Consider the following 22,773-nt stretch of genomic DNA (forward strand, 5'->3'; position numbering starts at 1 on the left):
TACAATAAAAGCTCGAAACTAACATGTTCTACACAAACAATGGCAGGGTTTTGATTCATACTTTCATTTCTGTGTTTTTTTTTCTTCCTTTTTTCTATTGGCTATCAAAAGCCACAGGGTTGGCAGATGGACACACACATAATAATAGAAAATAATAGAAAGAGAAGAAATCTGATTTTTTGCATTTTTATCTTTATTTTCCACAAAAGTTGGTATTAATTTACAAAAGAAAAATACTATTTGCATTAAATACAGATGACTGAGAAAGATACGGAGAGCTCTCTCAACATAATTCCCATAACTTCCTGAAAAATGCGTTCTTTCTCTCTCTTTTCAACCTTCCTCTTTCTTCTTTCACCATGGAAGGAATCAACATAACTTGAAGTGTAATAAAAACGCAGTAATGCTCAACACCCAAAATACTGACAAAGGTAAAACCCTACCAAAAATCCCTCAGCATTGTGCGAAGCCTTTCCTTTCCAACATGTACTGTAGTTACTTATCAGAACTAATATCATAGAGAATAATAGTGGTGTGAAACATGACAAACAGCTTTAGCTCTTTAATCCTCTGACGGTCTCACTTTGTCTCCTCTCGTCTCTTTCTCTAGTCTTTGGTCCTCCCTCAGGCACCGTACACACTCTCATTACTGTAGGTCATGTAGAGAAACAGGTCCTCTTCATGGTGCTCCTGGAACACAACAAAGCAGACAAAAATGCAGAATTTAGCATGACAAGGGTATTAAAGAGTGTGCACTCTACTGTCTATATAGTGCAACACAGGTGAAGGCACATAACAATACATAAACTCTGACTGATACATTTGGAATTACAACATAATTGCCCAATACGAAAAAACAGAACTTCTTTTTCAACAAGACAACTGTGGTTGGAAGAATTCAGTTACTTGGGGAAAATAAAACTTCTCATGAAACTGATTAACAAAAAAAACTGTTGAAATACATGCTGACTTTACACCTTCCTATCCTCTAAATAGCTAAAAATGCACACAAACATCTTTTTTTCTGAGCTGAGCACAAACTGATGGTTTTCAAGTCACTTTCAGGATGACCGTCATCATTATTTTGGTCGGTGTTACTGGAAGGCTGTTTGAGGGTTCAAGAAAAGAACCGCCCAGATTTTATTTAGCACAGACTAGCTGGCAAAACATTTTTGGTTTATTGTGTTGCTGGGGAATTTTTATGCAAATTTATTTTTTGCATATGAGCTAAAGGAGGGACCTTGGTGATGTTGCCTCAGACAGTGACACTGATCTGACAAATGCTCGTCACCATGTTTGTTGCCAGTAACGTGTTAGCATGTGTGTATTTATGTGAGTGTGTTGGAGGGATCCTTGCATGAACATGTGTGGACAGGTGCAGTTACCTCGTACACAGCGGAGAGAGGGGAGCTGGATGGGGGAAGGGAGTTGTTGACGAAGAAGAAGAGTGCCTCCTCCGGTCTCAAAGACACACGCTGACGGATCAGGAAGCACAACTGTCCCACTAAAAAAGAGGAAGGAGATAAAATAAGAGACAGAATGAGACGCAGGTCAGCAAAGGTCACAGCGACCGCCACATGCACTGGATTCATTTTGTGTGAGGAAGAGAGAGCGAGTTGCATGTCGGAGATGACCAGGTCAATGGGGCAGATCTCAGATTCAATCAGATGGGACAAAACTGCAGTTGCAAATGGAAATCTACTGGAACTGGTTATCCAGCAGCCCTAAGCGTGGCTCAGCTCATTGAAGTGTTGCAGGACACAAAATAGGAGATCTCATAGGTGGAATGCAGCCATCAGAAATGTCATTCTATACACTCAGCAGCACAAAGAAAAAACAGGCTTGACAAAAATGTAGTTGGAGTGTCACGCTGATCAGCTCATCAAGGTAGTATGTCAGCAGTGAGTTAGTCAGCCATTCAAGCTTTAAAGGAGAAGTGCCGTTTTTTTACAACCTGGACCTTATTTCTGGCATAAAATACCGTTTATGCCAGAACTAACTTTGGTGTCATTCGGTCGATATTTAGATCAATTTGGGAGCCGTATGTATCCATATATACATCCATATAGTGGGAGTGATCAGGGCACCGAAATACAGCCTCTAAATAACGCATTATCTGCCGCAAAACTCGTTCATTTCACCAATATTTTGTAATGATTCGCTAGTGCTATTTCACAAGAACACCACCAGTTACCATCTATTCACGGACGTGCAGCAGTTTGTTGTTCTCTGACCAGCTGTTCCTCTCTCTGCCTCCGCATCCTCCTTTCAAAGAGCTCCTCATCCGTATACTCTGGCTCAAAACAGTGAGGACGTCCATCATATTCAAAGACGTCGTCCACAACCTCAAAATCTGACAAATATTCAGCCATGTTGCACAAAACTAGCAGTAGCAAATTTCAGGTAAACTAGCTGACCATCACACACACACACAAAAAAAAAGCCGGCCGTAAAGAGAGTGAATGAGAATCAGAAATGACATCATCCAGTTCAGAGGTTAGTAGGTCAATCTACAGACCCCGGATGACGATAACAGGCAACTCCAGACTCAAAGGGGAATAGCACTAGTGAATTATAACAAAATATTGGTGAAATGAACGAGTTTCGCGGCAGATGATGTGTTATTTAGAGGCTGTATTTCGGTGCCCTGATCACTCCCACTATATAGCTATACGCGGCTCTCTAATGGATCTAAATATCGTCCGTAGGACTCCTAATGACAACAAAGTTATATGGGTGAGTAAACAACCGTATTTTATGCCAGAAATACGGTCTAGGTTGTAAAAAAAAAACGGCACTTCTCCTTTAACTGGCCTCAAAAGTGGTTAATCTCTTAAGTTAAAGTAACAAATCAGACAGGTCAATAATATCACCTGATATTATCTTATTGCAGAGATCTGTGTATTTGTAATAAGACACTGCAGTAGAGAAATGCCAAACATGATTTGATGTCACTTAGAGACAGAGTCACTATTACGTAGTTTGTCCAGCAGAGAGCACTGAGAGCAAGTTTATTTTAAAACGGCAAAATGTCTATTAGAGGCCCATATTAAGGTTGTTTAATGTATCTGTTAATATTCTTTTTATGTTTTTTTTATATCATTGGCCAGCATTTTTTTTTACTTACGAAATATCAATATCAGTATTGGCTTACAAAATAAAGTGGACAGTGTGAATTATTTTGGAGCTTGTTACACATTTATTGATAGGACAGTCGGAGACAGGGACAGGAAATGGGGAGACAGTGAGACATGCAGCAAAGGGCTGCCAGGGGAATCGAACCAGTGAGGACTGTAGCCTCTGTACAGTGGGTGGCGCCTGCTCAACACAGTGAGCTATACACCACCCCTGCATGTGTGTGTATTTACCTGTTAAATCTGAGGGCACTAGGTATTTCTTCTTGTCCAGTTCAGGAGCTCGTGACCTTGTGGCCCTCTCCACAATGATCTAATTGAGAAAACCAAAGAACCCCTCATCAGATAATACAGATTATGATCATTGGTGCTTCAAATCTCAACAGCAATCAATGAATTCACACTACTTATTGGATGAAAAAGGTTTAAGAATTCATAGATTTAGGTTTTTATTAAAAGAACTGAGGTTAAATCAAAGTGTATGCATTACTCACATTATCAAACATCCCCTAAGACTCTTTAATGGATTGATCATTGCTTCCAGTATATTAATATTCTATTACAAAATAAGACAGTGGTCATACTCACTGGTATTTTGTCAGGATGCTTAGCCCGGACTCTCTCGCCCTCTGCTCTCCTCACCTCTAGTGGCACTGAGCGCTGGTACTGACTGCCCATCTGAAAACAACCCAACAGAACATCAAGTCCCCGACAAAAGCTTTATTTAGCAAGTAGACAAAGCAGAAAGACAACTGGCTGACTTCACCAATCACATCATTCAGTAGACAAGTGATACTGAGAGCCTAAAGAGCACATCATTGTTTGTAGCTAGATGAGATGCTGGCGTCTTTTAATCAAGTGTTTTGTGGGGGCCATGATATTGTCAGTGAGCAGTGCAACAATGTAGATTACAGAATACCTAATGATGACATGAAAGTGGCTCATGAATTAAATAATTTAATTGTTGTCTATTTATCTCTGCATCTACCTAGAATATATTCTGCACTATTGTTTTAACAAGAGGAGCTCTCCTTATGGTTTGATTCAGTCACTGTGGTGGTGGGGTTGCAAATCAGTCATGGCACAAGTGGATGTTCAGGAATTTTGCTTCAATGTGATGAAATGTCCACGTTTACTTAGATTTTAGTTAATTCAATAATGATAAAAACATAATAATATGACATTATTATCAATATGATTGTTGTTGTTGTTGTTGTTGTTGTTGTGTTGCGTCACTTCTGGAAACTCGTGGTGTCTGTTTTTCAAAAGGGCGTCCCGCAGATTAAATGACTGATTGCAAAAATTGGTCTGGCCATTTCAGCCATAACTTCATCGGTCCAGAAATTGACGTTTTAATCCGGCTATATTCTCAGTTATCTGTTTTAGTAACACTGAAAATAAAACATACGACGAACATTTGCATTTACGCACAAAATAGCCTGACCCCCCCCCCCCCCCCCCCCCCCCCCCCCCCCCACACACACACACACACACACACACACACACACACACACACACACACACACACACACACACACACACAGGCCATCAAAAAGCCGTGTAAAAAGAATAGTCCTATGTCCTCTCAGATCAGAAAACCCAGAATCATCCAGTTATTTACAGATGGTTTAGGTTTGTTAACTACGAGCTTGGCCGAGGTAAACAGGGGCATCATGGTGCAGAGCGAAGCTACCAATAAAAACACACACATCCAAACCATGTCGTTTCATGTCCAGTCCTTACTGACGGTCAAACTGATCACACACAGGTTGTATTTCTCGGTGTACACAGACTGTTGTTGATGTTGTGGTAGGTGAGGTCATCGCCCAGCGAGGCCACGTCATTTTTCACAACAACAACGGCACCGAGACATGCTAACGCTAACTAACCTTAACTTACCTCCTGTCTGAGACGGTTAACTCACAACAAGCAGTGCACGACATTTTGTACTAGTACGAACATGTTTAGTCTTTACATCTTCAATATTATACGCAAATGGCGACTGGTTTCGCTAACGGTAACTATCCTAAACCCACTGACAACGGTGTTGTGGCCCTACTGGTTTCAAGTTAACTGGTTGCAGATGCAGATGTTTTGCGCTCCCTGAGCAGATTCGTCACAAATTCACAAACATACACAACATATTACCAGCGAGTTTCAAGCCACAATTCACATCTACCGCGGCGAATATGCTGCTGTGAGTGAGCACTAACAGTTACGTACCAGCCACATGGGGAAAAAAATAAAGTGGAGAAAAAATAATCTTCACATATTTGCGTGGGTCGGGACTCGATCTCGCTTCAGCAAAACCAATTACACCACTAACCACCTGTCTACCTCTGTGAGCCACTCAAGCTCACAGGTGCCAGCCGCTTCACTGGATATCAGTCAATTACGTCACTACAGGTAACGTTTTGACTCGAGCTGATCTGAGACAACTGGTTACCATCGGTTTGCCTTTGAAATACACGGACAATGCCTCGGTGTATTGTTCTTTTTCCTCCAGTCTAATCAACACATTCAGCGCTACACTTCTCTCCGCACAACGCTACGCACCACAACAAAGCCTGTCGTGTTGAGAAAGTGATGAACTAGCTCGGAAATACTGTCAAAATACGCTCAACAATATGTAAACAAAAGCGAAACACTTGAGCCACTGCATGTGTACATGGTTGAAAAGTACTACTTGCATTTAATCACATTACTGTATTGCGAATGTTTTGTGTACTTACATTTCTTTACACTTCTCTACAGATCTTATAAAACGCACAACGTATTTATTGGCGTGCATTAAAAGAAATGTTCACTTCAAGTCGCCGTGGTTCGCGGAAGAGGTGATGTTAACCTCTGCTGTTTCTGCCTTGTGGCTATGATGCGTTCAAGGGAACAGGGCAGCGTCGGACGGATTCACAGAAAAAACTGACAAACTAAACAGTTTTGGGTCCATGGCGATCTAAATGGCAAGAAAATTATCAATCTCTATTTGAACATTAGTCCAGAATGATTTTCTGTCATAGATATGTCAGTTTTTTTTGTGAATGTCAAACTAGTTTTAATGAAAAGTATACCTTTACAAAGGGCAATGATAAAATATGTCGACACACGAAATCTAAATTTCAAACAATCGACTCACGTCCGACGCTGCCCTGTTCCCTTGAACGCATCAGGCAGAAACAGGTAGACTCAGAGCTAACTTCACCTCCTCCTCGACCACGGCGACTTGAAGTGAACATTTCTTTTAATGCACGCCAATAAATACGTTGTGCGTTTTATAAGATCTGTAGAGAAGTGTAAAGAAATGTAAGTACACAAAACATTCGCAATACAGTAATGTGATTAAATGCAAGTAGTACTTTTCAACCATGTACACATGCAGTGGCTCAAGTGTTTCGCTTTTGTTTACATATTGTTGAGCGTATTTTGACAGTATTTCCGAGCTAGTTCATCACTTTCTCAACACGACAGGCTTTGTTGTGGTGCGTAGCGTTGTGCGGAGAGAAGTGTAGCGCTGAATGTGTTGATTAGACTGGAGGAAAAAGAACAATACACCGAGGCATTGTCCGTGTATTTCAAAGGCAAACCGATGGTAACCAGTTGTCTCAGATCAGCTCGAGTCAAAACGTTACCTGTAGTGACGTAATTGACTGATATCCAGTGAAGCGGCTGGCACCTGTGAGCTTGAGTGGCTCACAGAGCTAGACAGGTGGTTAGTGGTGTAATTGGTTTTGCTGAAGCGAGATCGAGTCCCGACCCACGCAAATATGTGAAGATTATTTTTTCTCCACTTTATTTTTTTCCCATGTGGCTGGTACGTAACTGTTAGTGCTCACTCACAGCAGCATATTCGCCGCGGTAGATGTGAATTGTGGCTTGAAACTCGCTGGTAATATGTTGTGTATGTTTGTGAATTTGTGACGAATCTGCTCAGGGAGCGCAAAACATCTGCATCTGCAACCAGTTAACTTGAAACCAGTAGGGCCACAACAACGGCGTTGCTAACGAGTAAAGCTAACGGTGCAACAAGACGGCACATACCTTTGCAAAAGACAAAAGCAAGCTTCACTTAAAACGGGGCAAATCCAGATGTAACTTGTTGGTCCTTTGTTTCGTCAGTTGAAACAATTCAAGCTAAAAATTCAGTCATAACGTTCAAGTATGCGATCAATTTCAAAGATGTCGACTGGACTACTTACTCTGCTTAACGAAAACAACAACAAATACTGCAGAACCCGCCCACCACATCTGTGTCCAATCAGAGACGAGTGTGAAGATTGACAGTGAATTCTAACCAATCAGAGGGAACAGAAGGCAGCTTGGCAGTGCGTTCATTGGATGGGCATTTACGTCAGCTCTCTTTGAGTGATGGGTCCATAACCAATAATAGGTCTTGGAAACTGGAGCAGCCTGACATAGGTTGACGCCCACGGTCACGCCCCAGTCAGGCTACGTGCTTAGCGTGCATGTTTTTTCATCATCTGCACTGTTCACTTTGTTCTGTACACATCCACTGCAGACAAATGCCAGTAATTTCATGCAACTTGCAAAGTATCTTACTGAAGGTGCACAATTGTTGCTCGTGTCCAAGTTGTTACAATCATATGATCAAATCAAATCGGCGTCTATGATGAAATTAAAACAGGCCACAACCCATTCTCAGTGATGCACGCTTAAAAGTGAATTTTATTCCACCATTATCAGTTTATTGAAATGTCCTCACTGTGTAACCTATAAAGCTCTGTACATCTTTGAATTGTTGCACATTTTGCGTGATACTCAACTGCTCTCCTGCATGCAGGGGCTCAATTTTCAACAGACATGCATCATAAAATCATCTATTAGATTCTGTTATGTATAGTTTTCTAAAAAATAACGTCTCTTGGAAAAAGACCACTGACCAAAAAAACATTAATTATCTTGTCTTACATACAATGTTGTTACACTGATGACTGTTAATACAGTCACAACACCTTTAATGTTTGTTTTTTTTTCAGTTAGGCCTCAGCAGTTCATGCATTGCTCTATGGCAATATATTGTTCCAGGTCATGCTACATTGATATGCACCAACATCCTTACAGCATTTCTGACGCTTCACTCTTGTGAACAGTCCAATGACAGAAATTCCCATTTGGTTCACCAAGTGTCCATTGACAAAATTCCAGCAGATTGAAGCAGACAAGTCATATCCTGTACGGTGCGTCCAGAATGTCCCACTTTTTAGTTCCTCTCGAGTATCCTCCTCACACTGCAGCTGTGGCAGTTGTAAGTTTGAGTGCATCCAACAGGTTGCGTTGTCTGATTTTAGAGTTAGTTATGGTTTCCAAATGGGACTCGGGAACCCATCCATGATGCCGATCAGACAATCTGGTCCCCTCTACCCAATCTGTGAAAATGAAAGTATCCAACATGATAGAGTTAAACTCTTATTCTGTGCAACAACAACCAATAGATGAATCACTTTTAATGCAAAGAAATGATGATAATGGAAAAGGTTATGTAATGATCTTACGGTCACTGCTTTGTTGGTGTACTAGAATGACGTCAGCTTTCTCTAAGGAGAGCTCGTCAGGCTGCTGCGCAACAAAAGCTCTAATGCACTGCATCTGTGAAAAATCTGAGCAGAAAGAGAAGAAAGAGGTCAAACCTAAAGTCATAAACAGGTTAATATGTCATTATAACCAATTTGTGACGCTCAATCAGTGAATCTACACCTCCAGCTCACCCACATAGGTACTTTCACGTGTGTTGCCTACATGTGGGCCTGCACAGACAGTACGGAAACAACTCCCTCATTATTCTGTTGTAGTGTGCAACTTTTTGTTTTTATTCACCACATACTTGAACATGATTGTGTTCTGCTAGTAACAGGTCCAGCATTTAATAGATGGGTCTAACTTATCTAACAATGTCCCACTATCAACAGGGTGCCAGGTGTAGGTTGAACCACAATCGGTGACGCCTAGGTTACCATGGAACATAAGGTAAACGAGTACATCGAGATTGTTGAGATCATGTAACCTATAGCAAAGCTCCACCCAACTGGTAACTGAAAACACCTGTGTGACTGTGAGGCATTTGGTGAAGGAAGTTGTGATTGTTTTATAAATCAGTGCTTGGTCTCATATATTCAATAAAGCATATTACTTATAGTTAGAAATATATAGTTAGAAATGGTATAATATTAAAATCAAAAGTACATAGAGTGGTGGAGAAGAGAAACAGATCAACCAAACCTGCAAGTTCTTAAAGGTTAGAGGGATCATTAAAGATTAGCTGGGGAGGGTATATGGACAGACCTGTATACTATTGTACTAGCGTGTTGGAAATGTACTGATAGTGGGGATGAGCAACTGAGATAATACGAACAAATGATCATTATTTCCTTATCTCACCAACTGCTATGGTGGTGACTCAGCAGAATTTTTGAATTAGACAAACAAGACTAACCCTCTGTGTGAACCAATCAGCATCCTCTAAGAGCAGCAAGGAGCAGGAGAGTCTGATTCTGAAGGCACTTCACATTACAGATGTTTATTTTTGATACTGGTGTAATTATTTCACTGTGAGAAATGTCCATTGTTTGTTATACTCCATTCACAACATGCTGTTGCAACTGGGTCAGATTGTCACTCGGCATTAGTTTGATGACACTTCTTTCTACAAGGAGGGGGATTTTGTGACTTTCAGAATTTCCCTTTATTTCATAATTACAACTAACAGGACGACCAGAATTTTTTTCTCCACCTGCCCACTCATGGTTATTGTCAGAGTGACATCAATGTGGTTGATGTGTTACACCTAGACCCCCCCTGTATTTTCTACGTCATGAACTATACAATTAGTCTAAACCAGGGTGAATACCCAGTTACCTTGAGCTGCAGAAAAATCTATTTCAGGATGTGGCTGGGACAGGGCAGATATCCAACGTAGCTTATCACTCCTGGAGGAAAAAAGAAGGTAAAGATGCATATCACCCTGTGGTACCATTACAACTTTTTGTGATGTCACAACCACAACGGACATCCCCTGCCACCCTCTCAGTCTCTTACTGTGTGTCAGTCCTTAGCAGCAGGGCTTTCTGCGACATGTGGAGACGGAACAGGTTCTTCTGTAAGGAGTGAAGTTTGACACGGCAGTTCTCCACACGCAGGTCTGATACTGGTGAGTGGTCAATTACTGTGAATCTCCCCCCTCTGGAAACAATGACACCACAAAGAAGAAAAACAGTGATGAGATGAAAGGGACAATAAAAGACTACCGTATGTTTTAAATATCAGCTGACTATATAGATTATTTTAACATTACAGAACAACATGCTTGTTGTTGACTCACTCTTTTTGTAGTGAGACTAGCAGGTAGTCATTGAATAGGTGCAGGTAAACGCTCCTCTCGGTGTCTTTTAGAGAGAAATCCATCAGCTCAGTGACGGCTCCTTCTCGCACCAACCTCCGAGACTGACTGATCAAAGGGAGAGTCTGTAACACACACAAAAGACAACCAAGTTAGCGTGTCATTTATTCTCAGTGTAAAGGTTCATTATTCAGCAAGCAGTTTAATCTTAACCTAATCTAAACTAAGGTTTACTGGGCCTTTCAATCACATCTCATGATCAGTTGTGACCTAAATGGTTCATGTATGTCATTGGTCACCAACTATCACATGACTGTAGATAACATGAAGCCTATTGAGCCCTGAGCCCTGAGTTAACGACTATTACTACAAACACCCAGGAAATTTACTCATTAGTGCTGGAAATAACTCTATGTTTGAACTCAGTGCCATGATGAATTAAATGATGACAGATGAAATTTTTCACATGCAATAAAAAACATTAGTATGCTATTTTGTTTATTTTTAATCAGGCCTACTTATTTCTTCCCTTTACTCCATTTAGTCATTACTTACCCTGCACTCAAAGTCCACCCGCGCACTAAGAGAGACCAGGGACTCGATGTTTTTCATCTGAGAAATGCTGTCATTACTCTCTTGAATCAGCTGAGGGAGAAATAAATGAATCAAATCATCAAGGCATCCAACATAACAGGCATATTTTTCAGCGAAATTCAAACATTAATATTCAATGGTGAGGGACTCTTACTGTAGCCAGGCTAGCGCCGCCTACTGGTTCCGGCAAATTTCATTTGCCTCAAACATGTAGTCAGGACACTAGCAATGCGTTTCGGTTTGCTCCGTCCGCCAGAGCGGACGGACCAATCAGCGAACAGACGGGTAAGTGAAGGCGATGACGTTGAACTCAAGCGCTCAAGATTAACCTATGAGCTTAACCGGTGTATAGCACACGTGACCACCAAGCAGCAGCGATTAGTTGAAGCAAATGTAAGCAACCGCCTCCCGGAAGCAAACGAATCCCTATGGCTCGTGTTCAGACCGCTATATGAAATGTAATGAAGTAAGCGGCTGATGCATCAGGCTACTCTTACTGTACCTTCTCAAGAAGTTTCAATGCTTTGATGGCCTGCGTTGCCTCTGCAGTCCCTGGAGTCGTTCTCTTCACAATGTTCTGGAGAGAAACAGTGTGTGTGTCAGGATTGGATAAAGAGGTACTGGACTGAACATACTGTCACGCTTTGCCATTTTAGAGACCCTGCGCGCGCACACACACACACACACACACACACACACACACACACACACACACACACACACACACACACACACACACACACACACACACACACACACACACACACACACACACACACACACACACACACACACACACACACACACACACACACACACACACCTGGACGAGCAGCTTTATTCTCGTGATCCTTTGGAAAGGAAGGACAAGGAAGGAACGAAGAGGGAGTCTCTGACAAACAGGACTCCTCTCTAATTTCTCCACAATCCGCTTGAACCCAGGATTTTCATTCCTGAAAGAGAAGAGAAATTCAGTGCATGGAAAAAAAGAGATAGAGAGAGAGTACATGGTGCTACTGTGGTTCTCACTGGATCCATTAATCTTTAACACAAAAGATACAAAACCTTAACTGTATGGCTTACATGAGTCTCTGGTAGGTGGCATCCTGATAGGACTGGTTGGTGAGGTAGGGTACATAAACCATTTTGAAGCGCTGGCAGTGCCGAGCGATGATATCACACACGGTGAAATGCACGATGTCTGATTCCACCCGCTCCTCCAGCTTTGACAAGAAGCTGAAACAAAAACCACAAACAGCAGTTAAAACGCTGCGCACATGTAACATGTCTGAGCAGGACTCATGCCGTCAGGACGCCTGAGAGCATGGCTGCCACCTTTAATATGAAGAAACAACAGACCATCCCCCATACATAATCCGTCATGTGCTTATAACCCACAATTACAAAAACAACAAGTTACCCAGGCTCGATTATAAAAGGTGAGAAGCTCCAGATTGCTGTTTGCTGCTTGCCCACCTACTGCTCATTGATCAACTTTTCCAAATATCTATTATTCACATCAGTCTGAGGATAAAACCTGTTTGGAAACAGCATCCTGTACTGACTCAGTACAGTTTGTAGTATTTAATTGGGTGGGCAGCAACCTAAACTCACACATGCTACATCCAAACGCTCAAGTAAGTAGGCAAGTAGTGTAATATTTCTGACCTGTGGCTGATTGCACGGACATCAGCCAGCCGGGAAAACAGCCAGTTTCTGTCCTGGGTGGTCAGCAGCGCCCCCAGCTGTTTTGACTTAACAAAGTGCTCAACAACAATGTCCAAACTCCGGCAGTAGGAGGCTTCTGAGGTCAGCACTTCAAATCTCACCTAAAAAAAAAAAAACCCACAAGAGAGAGAAACAGCTTCCATTAGAAATGTTGAGAAACAGCAAGACAGTTTAACTAGTGCGCAAGGAGTTGTCTTTTCTCAAGAAGCCAGGGCACTTTGACAAGGATGTGACTAACAGGAGGCGTGTGATTTCACAATAAGTGGAAGTGCTCCAGGTCAGACACCCATATAGTTTACAGTTTACAGGTAAACACGTACAGAATCAAAGAGCACAGCGCGCTTATGAAATCACAGCTCCTGACACAGGATTCTCCTCTGCCAAGAAAAAAAAACCTGATTGATTGGAGGGACATTCTGGGATGTGGCAAGTCCGAGTTTTTGGCGTGATTTGAATAGTCTGGGGTGTGAAGTAATAACAGTACCAAGAAGCTGATTCATGGCAGTCATACAATTTCCCAAAAGTCAGCATCAAATGTAACAATAGAGCAGCTACTAGTGAGAAACGACGCCCCAAGTAGTCTGGTCACCTGATCATGGTAAACAACAAGATGAATCACTAAAACCCTGACAGCTGAAATGTTCTCAAAATGCCTCAAAAAATGCATTTCATAGAAATGAGGAGGAGCTGCGGGGAAAGGACTCTCCTAAATTTCATCAATGCAGAAACGCTGTGCCAATAACTTTCCAGAAAATCAAATGAAAACCTTCAAACTGAGCAAGTATTACATTATTTATCCTTTTTTGTAAATAAAAAGGAACATGTAACTGTTTTTATTCCAAATAAAATCTCCAATCTAATCAAGATTCAAATCTATTGAACAAGCTGGAACAGGAAGTAAAGACTCAAAGAAAGGAAAACAACTGTCATGTGTGGTAAATGCCTAAAGGGATTCTCCTGAGTTTCACTTATCCAGTGACAGTGTTCACCACTACATTGACTGGAAATTTCCTTGCACAACATTCCTGCCTTAATGAAAATCAGAGGGATTCCTTTCACAGACTGTATGAGGAATTTCATGCCAGCAAACGGTCACTAGACCCTCATATGTGCAGTAAGACAGTGTTATACCTCCTGTAGTCGCCTCTCATCCTCTGAGAGGTCCTCCAGCTGACCGCTGTTCCTGACCCCCGGCAGGTCCCGCCACAGCGTGGACGACTGCGTGAGCGAGATGGACAGACGTGGAGAGGACGGCCTGCCTTCGATCTTGGGGGGCTCGGGAAGAGGCAAGCTTTTGACGCTGGTGATAGAGCCTGTGTGGCCCAGGGAGTGGGGGTGTGGGACGGGAGGTATGGGAGGTAGAGGTCTGCGGGCAGGGGGAGGCGAGGGAGCAGGAGAGGACGTATTGTCCTCGCACACGGACAGCACATCGGAGCGAGACTGCCGGAGGATCTCAAAGTTCTGTGCGGCCTCGCTGTACTGCTGGTAGAGCTGGGCAGCATCTGGGAGAAGGAGAGGAAGTGAATCAGACAAAGAACGCCAGAGAATAGGGAGAAAGAGTAAAAGGAGGTTGAAAAATACAGGAAGCAAAGGAAAGAAGATAGACAGAGACAGGAACAGAGTTAGCCAAGACGAGTTGTTTGCATTTGACATTCCTTTTACACATACTTGACGGAATGCAAAGTCACAGCAGCAGCTGTTTTTCCCTCAAGTTAGGAGATATGAATGCTTGCAGGAACCTGTCTGTGCCTTCCACAGACACACACTTACACCGCACACATGCAGGCCTGCCCGATGTCTCGCAATATCCATGTGAATCATAGGTTCTGAGAGCTGGTGCCATTTTAGGTTGTTTAAAAAGTCCATTATTAAGTGATGCAAAAGTGCATGTAGATTTCCTTTCTGTTGTGTTTTTTATATAAATTGAACGGCCGACATGTATTGAGTAAGAGATAAACAGCGAGGGAGGTTAAACCTGATGAATCACACACTTTAAAGGGAAATGTCAAACCACGTCATGCTTTTCCTGGAGATAATGATCTGATGGCACGTCACTGTTGCCTACACAGCCCTTCCTCCTAATCAGTCTTATAGCCTACTACTTACAATAAAACCAAACTGAATGAGATTTTTTTTTTTTTTTTTAACATTTAAATTAAATTGTACAACAACTCAAGTGCAACATGCAATACATTTTGAAAATAGGCTTGAATGAAAATGAGGATGTTAAAAAAAAAAAAAGTAAAGTGCATGAACTGATTTAAGCAAAAACAAAAAAGGAACAGAGATACTCACTGAAAAACCTTGAATTCCTTTTCCGTCTTTCAATCGTGTCCAAAACATTCCTACAGTGCAAAGAAAGAGTCAAAACAATTTATTTAAAGCTAGGAAGGATGTTTACTGAGTAGCTGTCAATCTGTTTTTTTCCCCACAGTAAACATTTGCATTGAATGTGCAAAAGCAGGATTTTACACAGTGATATAAAGTGTCCTTAACTTTCTTAACATTACATAAATAAAGCATTTAAGCACAGGTTTAAAAATCAGTGAACCTCAGTCAATAATTCAATGTGTGACAGGAGTTTAGAGATTTAACATTTATCACAATATAATATATGCGACGACTGCTGCACTCACCTCAGCTCCACTTCTCCCCAGCTTTTACTGCGATCATCCTCATCCTCTGGAATAAAAAAGTATCCATTCGTCGAAACGTTATACAGCAGCATCACACTCAAATGTATGTAAACAAATAAATAAAAATAAATAACTTAAGAAAATAATATTTTGTTAGTTAACTTAGTAGCCTCAGCCTGCCAGCTTTAGAGAAGTGATTAGTGTGCTTCTTGTGTTATGTCTCAGATCAGGACCAACCCGAGTCTTTTAGCTCAGTCCTCCTCCACCTCCATTTCTCCCCACCCACTACCTGTAACCACAGCACCCATGACGCATGTTCCACTTTAAGGGCAAAGTAATGTGTTGAGATCTGCGCACTGATGTTTACAGCCAGATGTCTAGCTCAGATTTGTGGTTGATGTAACGACAAAATGATGCAAGAAAACCAGAGACGGAGAGAAGCAATTAAGAGAAACACATTGATTTTGTATGATTAAAACGACCAGAGTGATGACAACACGGACTAAAACTGAAAGTGAAAGAAGAGGTAGGTCACTGTGAGCTCAGAAACGTTATGACTGATTTCACCAGATAACCAGAGTTTCCATCCTCGATCATCTGTTTTACCTGTTATAGAGAATATTCTGGTTCTGCGATCCCTTGCAACACCTTCCTGGTCTTCCACTTCTACAAGCTCTTCACCTCTTCTTCGTCTTTCAGTGGTTTTACGGATCCCCCTCCTTCGCATTCGAGCCTCGGGACCCAAATCTCGGAAACTGCAGGTGCTCGTCAGAGTCCCACTGCCTACCGGCCTCTCTGCCACCTTCTCTCCCTCTCTGCTGTCCCCTTCAAGTTCCTCTCCCTCTTCTCCCACTCTTCCCACCTCCACTGCAGCATCCCTGTCTTCGGGCTCCCCTCCCTGCCTCTCCTCTTCACTCTCACCCACTATTTCTTCCTCCTCCTGGCTCTCACCCTCTCTGGAGGGTGTATCAGAGTCATAATTAAGAATAGGGCAGCTGTTTGGCTTGTACAGCGTGTTGCTCACAGATAAATACATCTCCACTTCTTTCTGTCCGCTTACTTCTTTTTCTATTTCTGATAACGTGATCTCATTGCGTCCCTCTTCAGAAACTCTAATCTCTGCATCCGCCTTTTCTAAGTGAAGGTGAGGAGGCTCCGTCTCTTTGTCCGTACTGTGCTCCTCCTGTCCTTCTGTGTCTAACGGTGTGTCAGCATGAGTGTGTGTGGGTGTGTCACCATGCATAGCTGTGCACTGGTCAGCATGCATGTCGGCTTGGTTCTGCCCCATACCTCTCAGTCCCACCACCACCAGTGGCTCTTCGTCCTCCAGCTCTGGCTCAGAGTTCTGTTCGTTGCTTGTCAACTTAACACCAGTCCCCTCTGAAACCTCCTCCTGCTCCTGGTCATCCTGGATTATCACCTTGGGCGGGTTGACCACTCGGTCTCCCCGTTCCTCTGAGTTTGGCTCATCTGCAGCATTCTCCTCCGAGTGTCCCAGGATCTCACGGACCACATCTTTGGCCCATTTGAGGTGGGGGGCTTGGGAATGCCGCTTGGGCACCTCGGACATGCTCCATGCCCCGCTCAGTCGGATTCGAATGGCCTCCACCTCTTCTGGACTCATTGCTCCAGTGTTTATCCCCTCCAAAATGGGTTTAATTTTCTCCAAATCAGCCGGAGAGCAAACATAGGGATTCCTCGGGCCGGAAGAAGGTTGCTCCACTTCTTGGTTTTTCTCTCTCCACTCCAAGAGGAGTCTTTCAGTCAGAGAGTCTCTTTGAATTGGCCCTATTTCGTCATACGGGTGCTCAACTTTGCTTCTCATTCTCTCTCCAGTCTCTGTGTCTTGGGGCTCAGAAGACGCTCCGTGTCTGACATCTACTTCAGCTGTTTCTCCTGTGGTGACGCTGACACTCTCCGCCCTTGGTGTGTCACGCTCGCTTTTTCCTCTTGAGTTCTGCTTGTCGGTGGCCGCGAGTTCATCATTTCTACGAACTGTCGCATGCGGGTCATCCTGAGGTCGCTGTGTGACGTCATCGCTAGGTTGTTGACATCTTTCTACATTTTCATCAGCATGTGATGGTGACGTGTCGTGGGGTTTTGACCGGGGCAGCGTTTGTCCAACCACGTAGAAGACGTAACCCTTTTCCTTCTCCTGTTCCTCCTCATCAACCGTTTCCTCCTTGTCCGCTGTCCATTCCTCGTCTCTCCTCTCCTCACCTCCCTCAGACCCCTTGTAGCCCACAGGTGAGGAGCGGTCATGTGCGTCTCTAACTCCCCAGAACTCCTGACAGTCCTCAAACTCATCGTCCTCCTCTTCGTTTCTTTCATCCTCCTCGTCCCCGCCGCTGGACACGGTCACAAAGCCGTCCTCTGTCGACAGCATGCTGTCCCTGTCTTGCTTCCAACCTGATTCCCTTCCTCCTTTCCAGGAGCGGGCAGCAGAATCGAGCCCACCTTCTTCCTCTCTGTCACTCTCCTCCGTATTATCTGTCATGCTCTCTCCCTCTGCATCCCTCTGCCGGCTTCTTTCTCTCCCTCTATTGCTGTCAGACAGATGTTCCCTCCCTCTCTTATCTGTCTCTCTACAGACTTCTTCTTCATCTACATTTACTCCCTCCGTCTCCCTCTCTCTGTATTCCCTGTACTCACTTCTCCCTGGTTGTCTTTGCCTGTCACCACTTTGGTTCAAGTACTTCTCGACTGGTTCCTCTTTTTCTGGCTCTGCACTCTTCTCCTCCCCTCTCCTCCTCTCTTTCCGTCTTGTCTCTCTCTCTCTGTCTACATATTCGTCTTTACTATTCTTACCCCTCTGCGGCTCTAACCACATCCTTTTCTGCTCTGGCACGCTGCCTGCCACTTGTCCTCTATCTCTCTCTTGCCTGTCACTTCTTTTTTGCTCCCTTTGCCTTCTTTCACCAGCCCTCTCTCTATCCCTCTGTTCTTCCACATCTCTTTCGCTCTCAGTGGTGCTGTCTCTCCCCGATTCCCTCTCTTCAAAACTGTCTCTGCCTCTGCTTCTGTATCTCGTCTCACTGTCCATGTCACTGCTCCACTCTCCGCTGCTCTGGGCTCGTGGCGGCACCCTGGGAGCCGTCTTGTTCGGGGATCGGCTGCCTCTGCCTGTTGTACCATCCCACCGAGGGTCGGCCTCTCGCTCCTTTCTCTCCCTGTCTCTCCTCTGCTCGTACTCTCTGTGTCTGTCACCCTCTCGCCTGTCATTTGACCACGCTTTGTCATCTTTCAAGTCTCTCCCACTTTCCTTCCGTCTCTCTCCCTCCCTCTCTGCTCTCCTGTCCTCCTCTCTGGGCCTCTCTCTATCCGTCTCCACTCCCCTCCTCCTGAATCTGTCCGCTTCTCGCTCTCTGTCCCTGTGTCTCTGCCTGTCGTCTTCCCTATAGTCCTGCCTGTTTTGATCTCTCTCCCTTGTTCTTCTGCCCATGTCGTCCCCCTCGCTTCTGCTGTGTTGATATGTCAACTCCTCCTTCTCTCTGACCCTCACTCGTTCCCTCCTAAACTCTCTCTCATCGCTGTCTCCTTCACTTCTGGTGTCTCTCTTTCCCTCTCTCCTCTGTGCCTCTCCCCTCTCCTTCCTATCCGGGTAGATGTCTCTGTCTCTTCTCCTATGTGGGGACGGCATCCTGGCCTCCCTCTCTCCCATGTTAGGCCACGGCTTTTCTCTTTTTCTTGTTGTATCTTTTTCCCTTCTATCCCACGAATCGCCCACTTCTCTGGCCCTATCTTGAAAAGCATCTGGCCCCTGATATCTCTCTCTCTGTTGCGATTTCTCATCTTCTACCGGTCGTCCTCCCCTTTTCCCCTCTTTCTTTGCCCTCTCCATCTCTCTGTACCTGTCTCTCTGCCATGCCTTCTCTCTTTCTCTCTCCCAGTCATCTGCTTCCATTCGCCTCGGCCTATCTCTTTGCCTCCTTTCTCCCTTTTCTTCATCAATCTCATCAGAGGACATCATTTTTCTGCCACGTTCTGGGGTGCTTTTTCTCATCCTGGGAAAAGTATCACCTTTCCTCATCCCCCTCTCCACCTCTCTGTCAGTGTCCCTCTCTACGTTTGAGAGTGGGCGCCCGTTTCTGTTTCTGTCGTCCTCCTGCCTCCTCTCTCTCTCCCTCCACTCCCGGTCTCCTTCTCTCATCCTGGGGGCAGGAGCTCTGTCATACTGTCTCTCCCGTGGGTCCATATCTTTGTACCTTGCCTTGTCTTTCATTTTGTCCATTTCTCTTTCCCTCCTCCAGTCTTCCTCTCGTGTGCTGTCTCTCGCTCTCTCCGACTGGGCAGTCAACGCTGGCCTGGGACTTGGATCCCGGGAGATTTTTCCACCTGGGTGAAGCTTGCGGTCAGACGTGTTTATGTTAGATAAAGTGTCAAAGAGGGTGCAGCTGGGCCTTTTGGTCCCCATAGTAGCATAATATGAAGAACCTAGAAGACAGGAACACTCATTAGTTTAGAAATGAGGCAGCAACACTCAAGCCATTTTCAGATACAAATCGGTAAACACAGGTGATATAAACAAAAATCAGGAGGCTGCACGAATTTGCATGTTTAGTTATTTTTTGCAGAGATTTAACTAAATTGTCTAACAAACCACTGTATATAGCAGTAATGTATTCCTGCTGCCAATGAAAAGTTAAGTCTCCTGCAACAATTCAGCTGAGTTTTCACTCTGTTTTTCTGATATTTTGATTTGATTTGCCCGATACACCAAACGGCCACAGTTGTGATTGCAGGCCAAAAGAGATATGATAGTTTAAGGCTAAATCAAGAAACTTCGCTGTGGAGTATAGAGACAAGGTTAGACAAAAAGGTGACACCCTCTTACAGTTATCTAAGAATGCAGCACAGACCTGCAAAGCACAGCATACCAACAGTAGTCTTTCAGAAAGGAAGGGCCTGTGACACATAGGCACGGCATGTAACATGTAAACCACAGCTAAAGCTCATCTAAATCTGTGCTCTAACCAGTAACGGCCGACAGAATCGTTCGTCTGATCCAGTGGGGAAAAAAATAGTAAAGCAACTCACCTGAACGTGGTATCCTGGGGAGATCCAGTCCCCCCCCTTCCTCCTCCCTCCGGTCCAGCTCAGCTCAAAAGCATGGGGTTGCACAACACATAAGAATTCACTCATGTATTCACGCTGTCTAAGAAACAGCTTCCTTTTTTTTTCTTAAATAAAGTTGAAAAGCCTATTTTCTTTTTTTCTCACTACTTTGACTCGTGTGAAAACCTGAATGTTTACGCCGCAGCTCCCTTTGCTTTTCCCTCTTGCTGCCTCTCTCTCAGTCTCTCTCTACCTCCCCTCCTCCCTGAAATTCTCAAACAAGTCTCAACAGATTGACACTTATCTTTCCCCTCCTCCTTCTCTCAGTCTTGTCCTCTCAGTCTCCGTTGCTGAACATGGAGATCTCCCATAAATCAAACACAAGTCTCCCCCGAGTCTGCCCACTACTTCAGTCCATTTCCCTCCCCTCTACCGCCGTCAGGAACGCCTGTGTGGACCCCCCCTGGCAAAATAAAAGTACACCACTCTCTCCTGTCTCCTGCCCCATTCTTCTCTCTCTCGCTGAAACACAGGAAGTACACCTCCTTGGTGTGTCTTTCTTGGAGCAGCGATTGGCTGACAGAGAGTAGCCGGGTGTGTCTGAGCAACAACACACAGCCAGGTAAGGTAAGAGCCGAGCCGAGTGGGGGAGGGGAGAAGAGAGAGTGAGGATTGAGAGAGCACACTGGAGGAGAGCTCACAGTGGCCTATAAAAACTTCTCTACATTCCCTTGAGAGGTTGTAAAGAGGGGAAAGACAAGGAAACACAAACTGTGAAAAAGAACCAAAATTAAGCAATCACAGTGGAGGAAACCATGGGAGGGGCATTGCAGTACTGACCTGTGAGTGATTTCTTTGACAATGAGACTTCTACTATGTTGATTGAAGACCAAGGTCACCTGATTGAAAGGCCGGAGTATCATGACTCCATGTCATTAGCATTACTGAGTAAAGAACTAATCACTTGCCTACTTATCTCTCCGATTTGTTGCTTCATTATCACTTGTACCTTATTTAGATTTAGTGAAGGCCTTAACGTCTCAGATTATTTTACAATTTTTCCATCTCATTTGCCAGTTTCTTAAAAACCCATGAGCAAAATTAATAGAGGCTAATAAAACAATAAAAGCAATAAAACCTTCCTGAAGGTAAAAATGTTAAGCGTTTCAGGAATAACTTTTATGATCATGCACTTTGGGGTGAGGGCGTTAGTTGTCATGTCTATATAATGAACTTTAGACTGTGTGTATATGACTGCTCGTTATGTAATGGATTTATTTAATATGTTGGAGAAAAAAAACATTTACTCACTGGCTTGCTGAGAACTAGATAAGACCGGCGATGACAGCGCTCTCAGGCCAGCAGCTGGACAGTTTAACCTAGTAGCCTAACTGTCTACTGGAAGCACAATGAAATAGATCTAAAACTGAGATTACATTTTAGATGGTCTCAGATACAAACAGCTTTTCACAGCATTTCAGAATGACGGAGATTAAAGCCACTGGTCTATTGTTTTCCACTGGGCAGGGTTGTCTCAGTATTGAGATAATATGAGACTTTTTCAGAAGTTTGGGGCAGTAGTCCAATGTTTGTTGGAAAATGGGGCCCCAGGCTGGGGTGCAGATGAATCAACACCTCAAAAATGACTTATACGTCCATTAACTTTATCCTCTGCTGGGGCTTTAGCCAACCCATAGTCACATTGGGAATGATCTAATCGTTTGGAAAATTTAGACATTTCTTTAAATGTGTTGCTCATTTCCTTTATGTGCACCAAGTGGGGAGTTGCAAAACAATGCTGTTGCAGTTGTCAACAAAAGAAATTGAAAAACTGCAAATTACGTTATGGGTGTTTCTCTTCCAAGACATTTTAGGAATTTACTGTAAATTAGTTAAGATTATGGTGGCTTGACACTTATCTTCTCATGAATTTCTTTTTCAAGAATTAGTTCATGGAGAAATAACTTGACCAAATGCAAAGGTAGCATTCAGTTACACCCAACCATGACATAAAGGCTCCTAAGTGACTGTAGGAATATGCAGATTACATTAAGATTAGAGGAATGGGGCACTGTCTCAGGCAAATAAGTCTGATAAAACTCCAGGTCAAAGGTTGTCTTGTATGTAAATTCATAGTGATGACTTTCAAGGATGTGACACAGACGAGAAAGCAAACGTTCTTGTACTGAGCACTTGAAATGCAAGACTATACTGATAATCTGCTTCATGTACTTTTATAATCCAAATATTAAGATTTTTATGGATCAAAATATTTGTA

At 43.6% G+C, this 22,773-nt stretch overlaps 2 protein-coding genes across 2 annotated transcripts; both read right to left on the reverse strand.

Annotated features, from left to right (window-relative positions):
* Positions 1-170: 170 nt before the first annotated feature.
* Positions 171-7,387, reverse strand: LOC310998866 (gamma-aminobutyric acid receptor-associated protein-like 1). Its single transcript, XM_083989089.1, has 5 exons — positions 7,170-7,387; positions 3,723-3,812; positions 3,369-3,447; positions 1,386-1,504; positions 171-690 (listed from the first exon to the last, which is right to left on the reverse strand). The coding sequence occupies exons 2-5, from the start codon at positions 3,810-3,812 to the stop codon at positions 625-627; spliced, it is 354 nt and encodes a 117-aa protein (XP_083845215.1). The 5' UTR covers positions 7,170-7,387; the 3' UTR covers positions 171-624.
* Positions 7,388-7,837: 450 nt separating this feature from the next.
* arhgef5 (Rho guanine nucleotide exchange factor (GEF) 5) lies at positions 7,838-21,226 on the reverse strand. The gene is made up of 15 exons (XM_083989553.1): positions 20,478-21,226; positions 16,047-19,874; positions 15,441-15,486; positions 15,100-15,149; positions 13,936-14,306; positions 12,745-12,905; positions 12,160-12,312; positions 11,900-12,029; positions 11,579-11,653; positions 11,038-11,127; positions 10,465-10,607; positions 10,182-10,325; positions 10,002-10,072; positions 8,642-8,746; positions 7,838-8,515 (listed from the first exon to the last, which is right to left on the reverse strand). Exons 2-15 carry the CDS (start codon positions 19,852-19,854, stop codon positions 8,373-8,375), a joined length of 5,490 nt encoding a protein of 1,829 aa, XP_083845679.1. The 5' UTR covers positions 19,855-19,874; positions 20,478-21,226; the 3' UTR covers positions 7,838-8,372.
* Between the last annotated feature and the right edge of the window lie 1,547 nt (positions 21,227-22,773).

Source organism: Trachurus trachurus, assembly GCF_905171665.1.
Source record: "Trachurus trachurus genome assembly, chromosome: 16".
Lineage (NCBI taxonomy): Eukaryota > Metazoa > Chordata > Actinopteri > Carangiformes > Carangidae > Trachurus > Trachurus trachurus.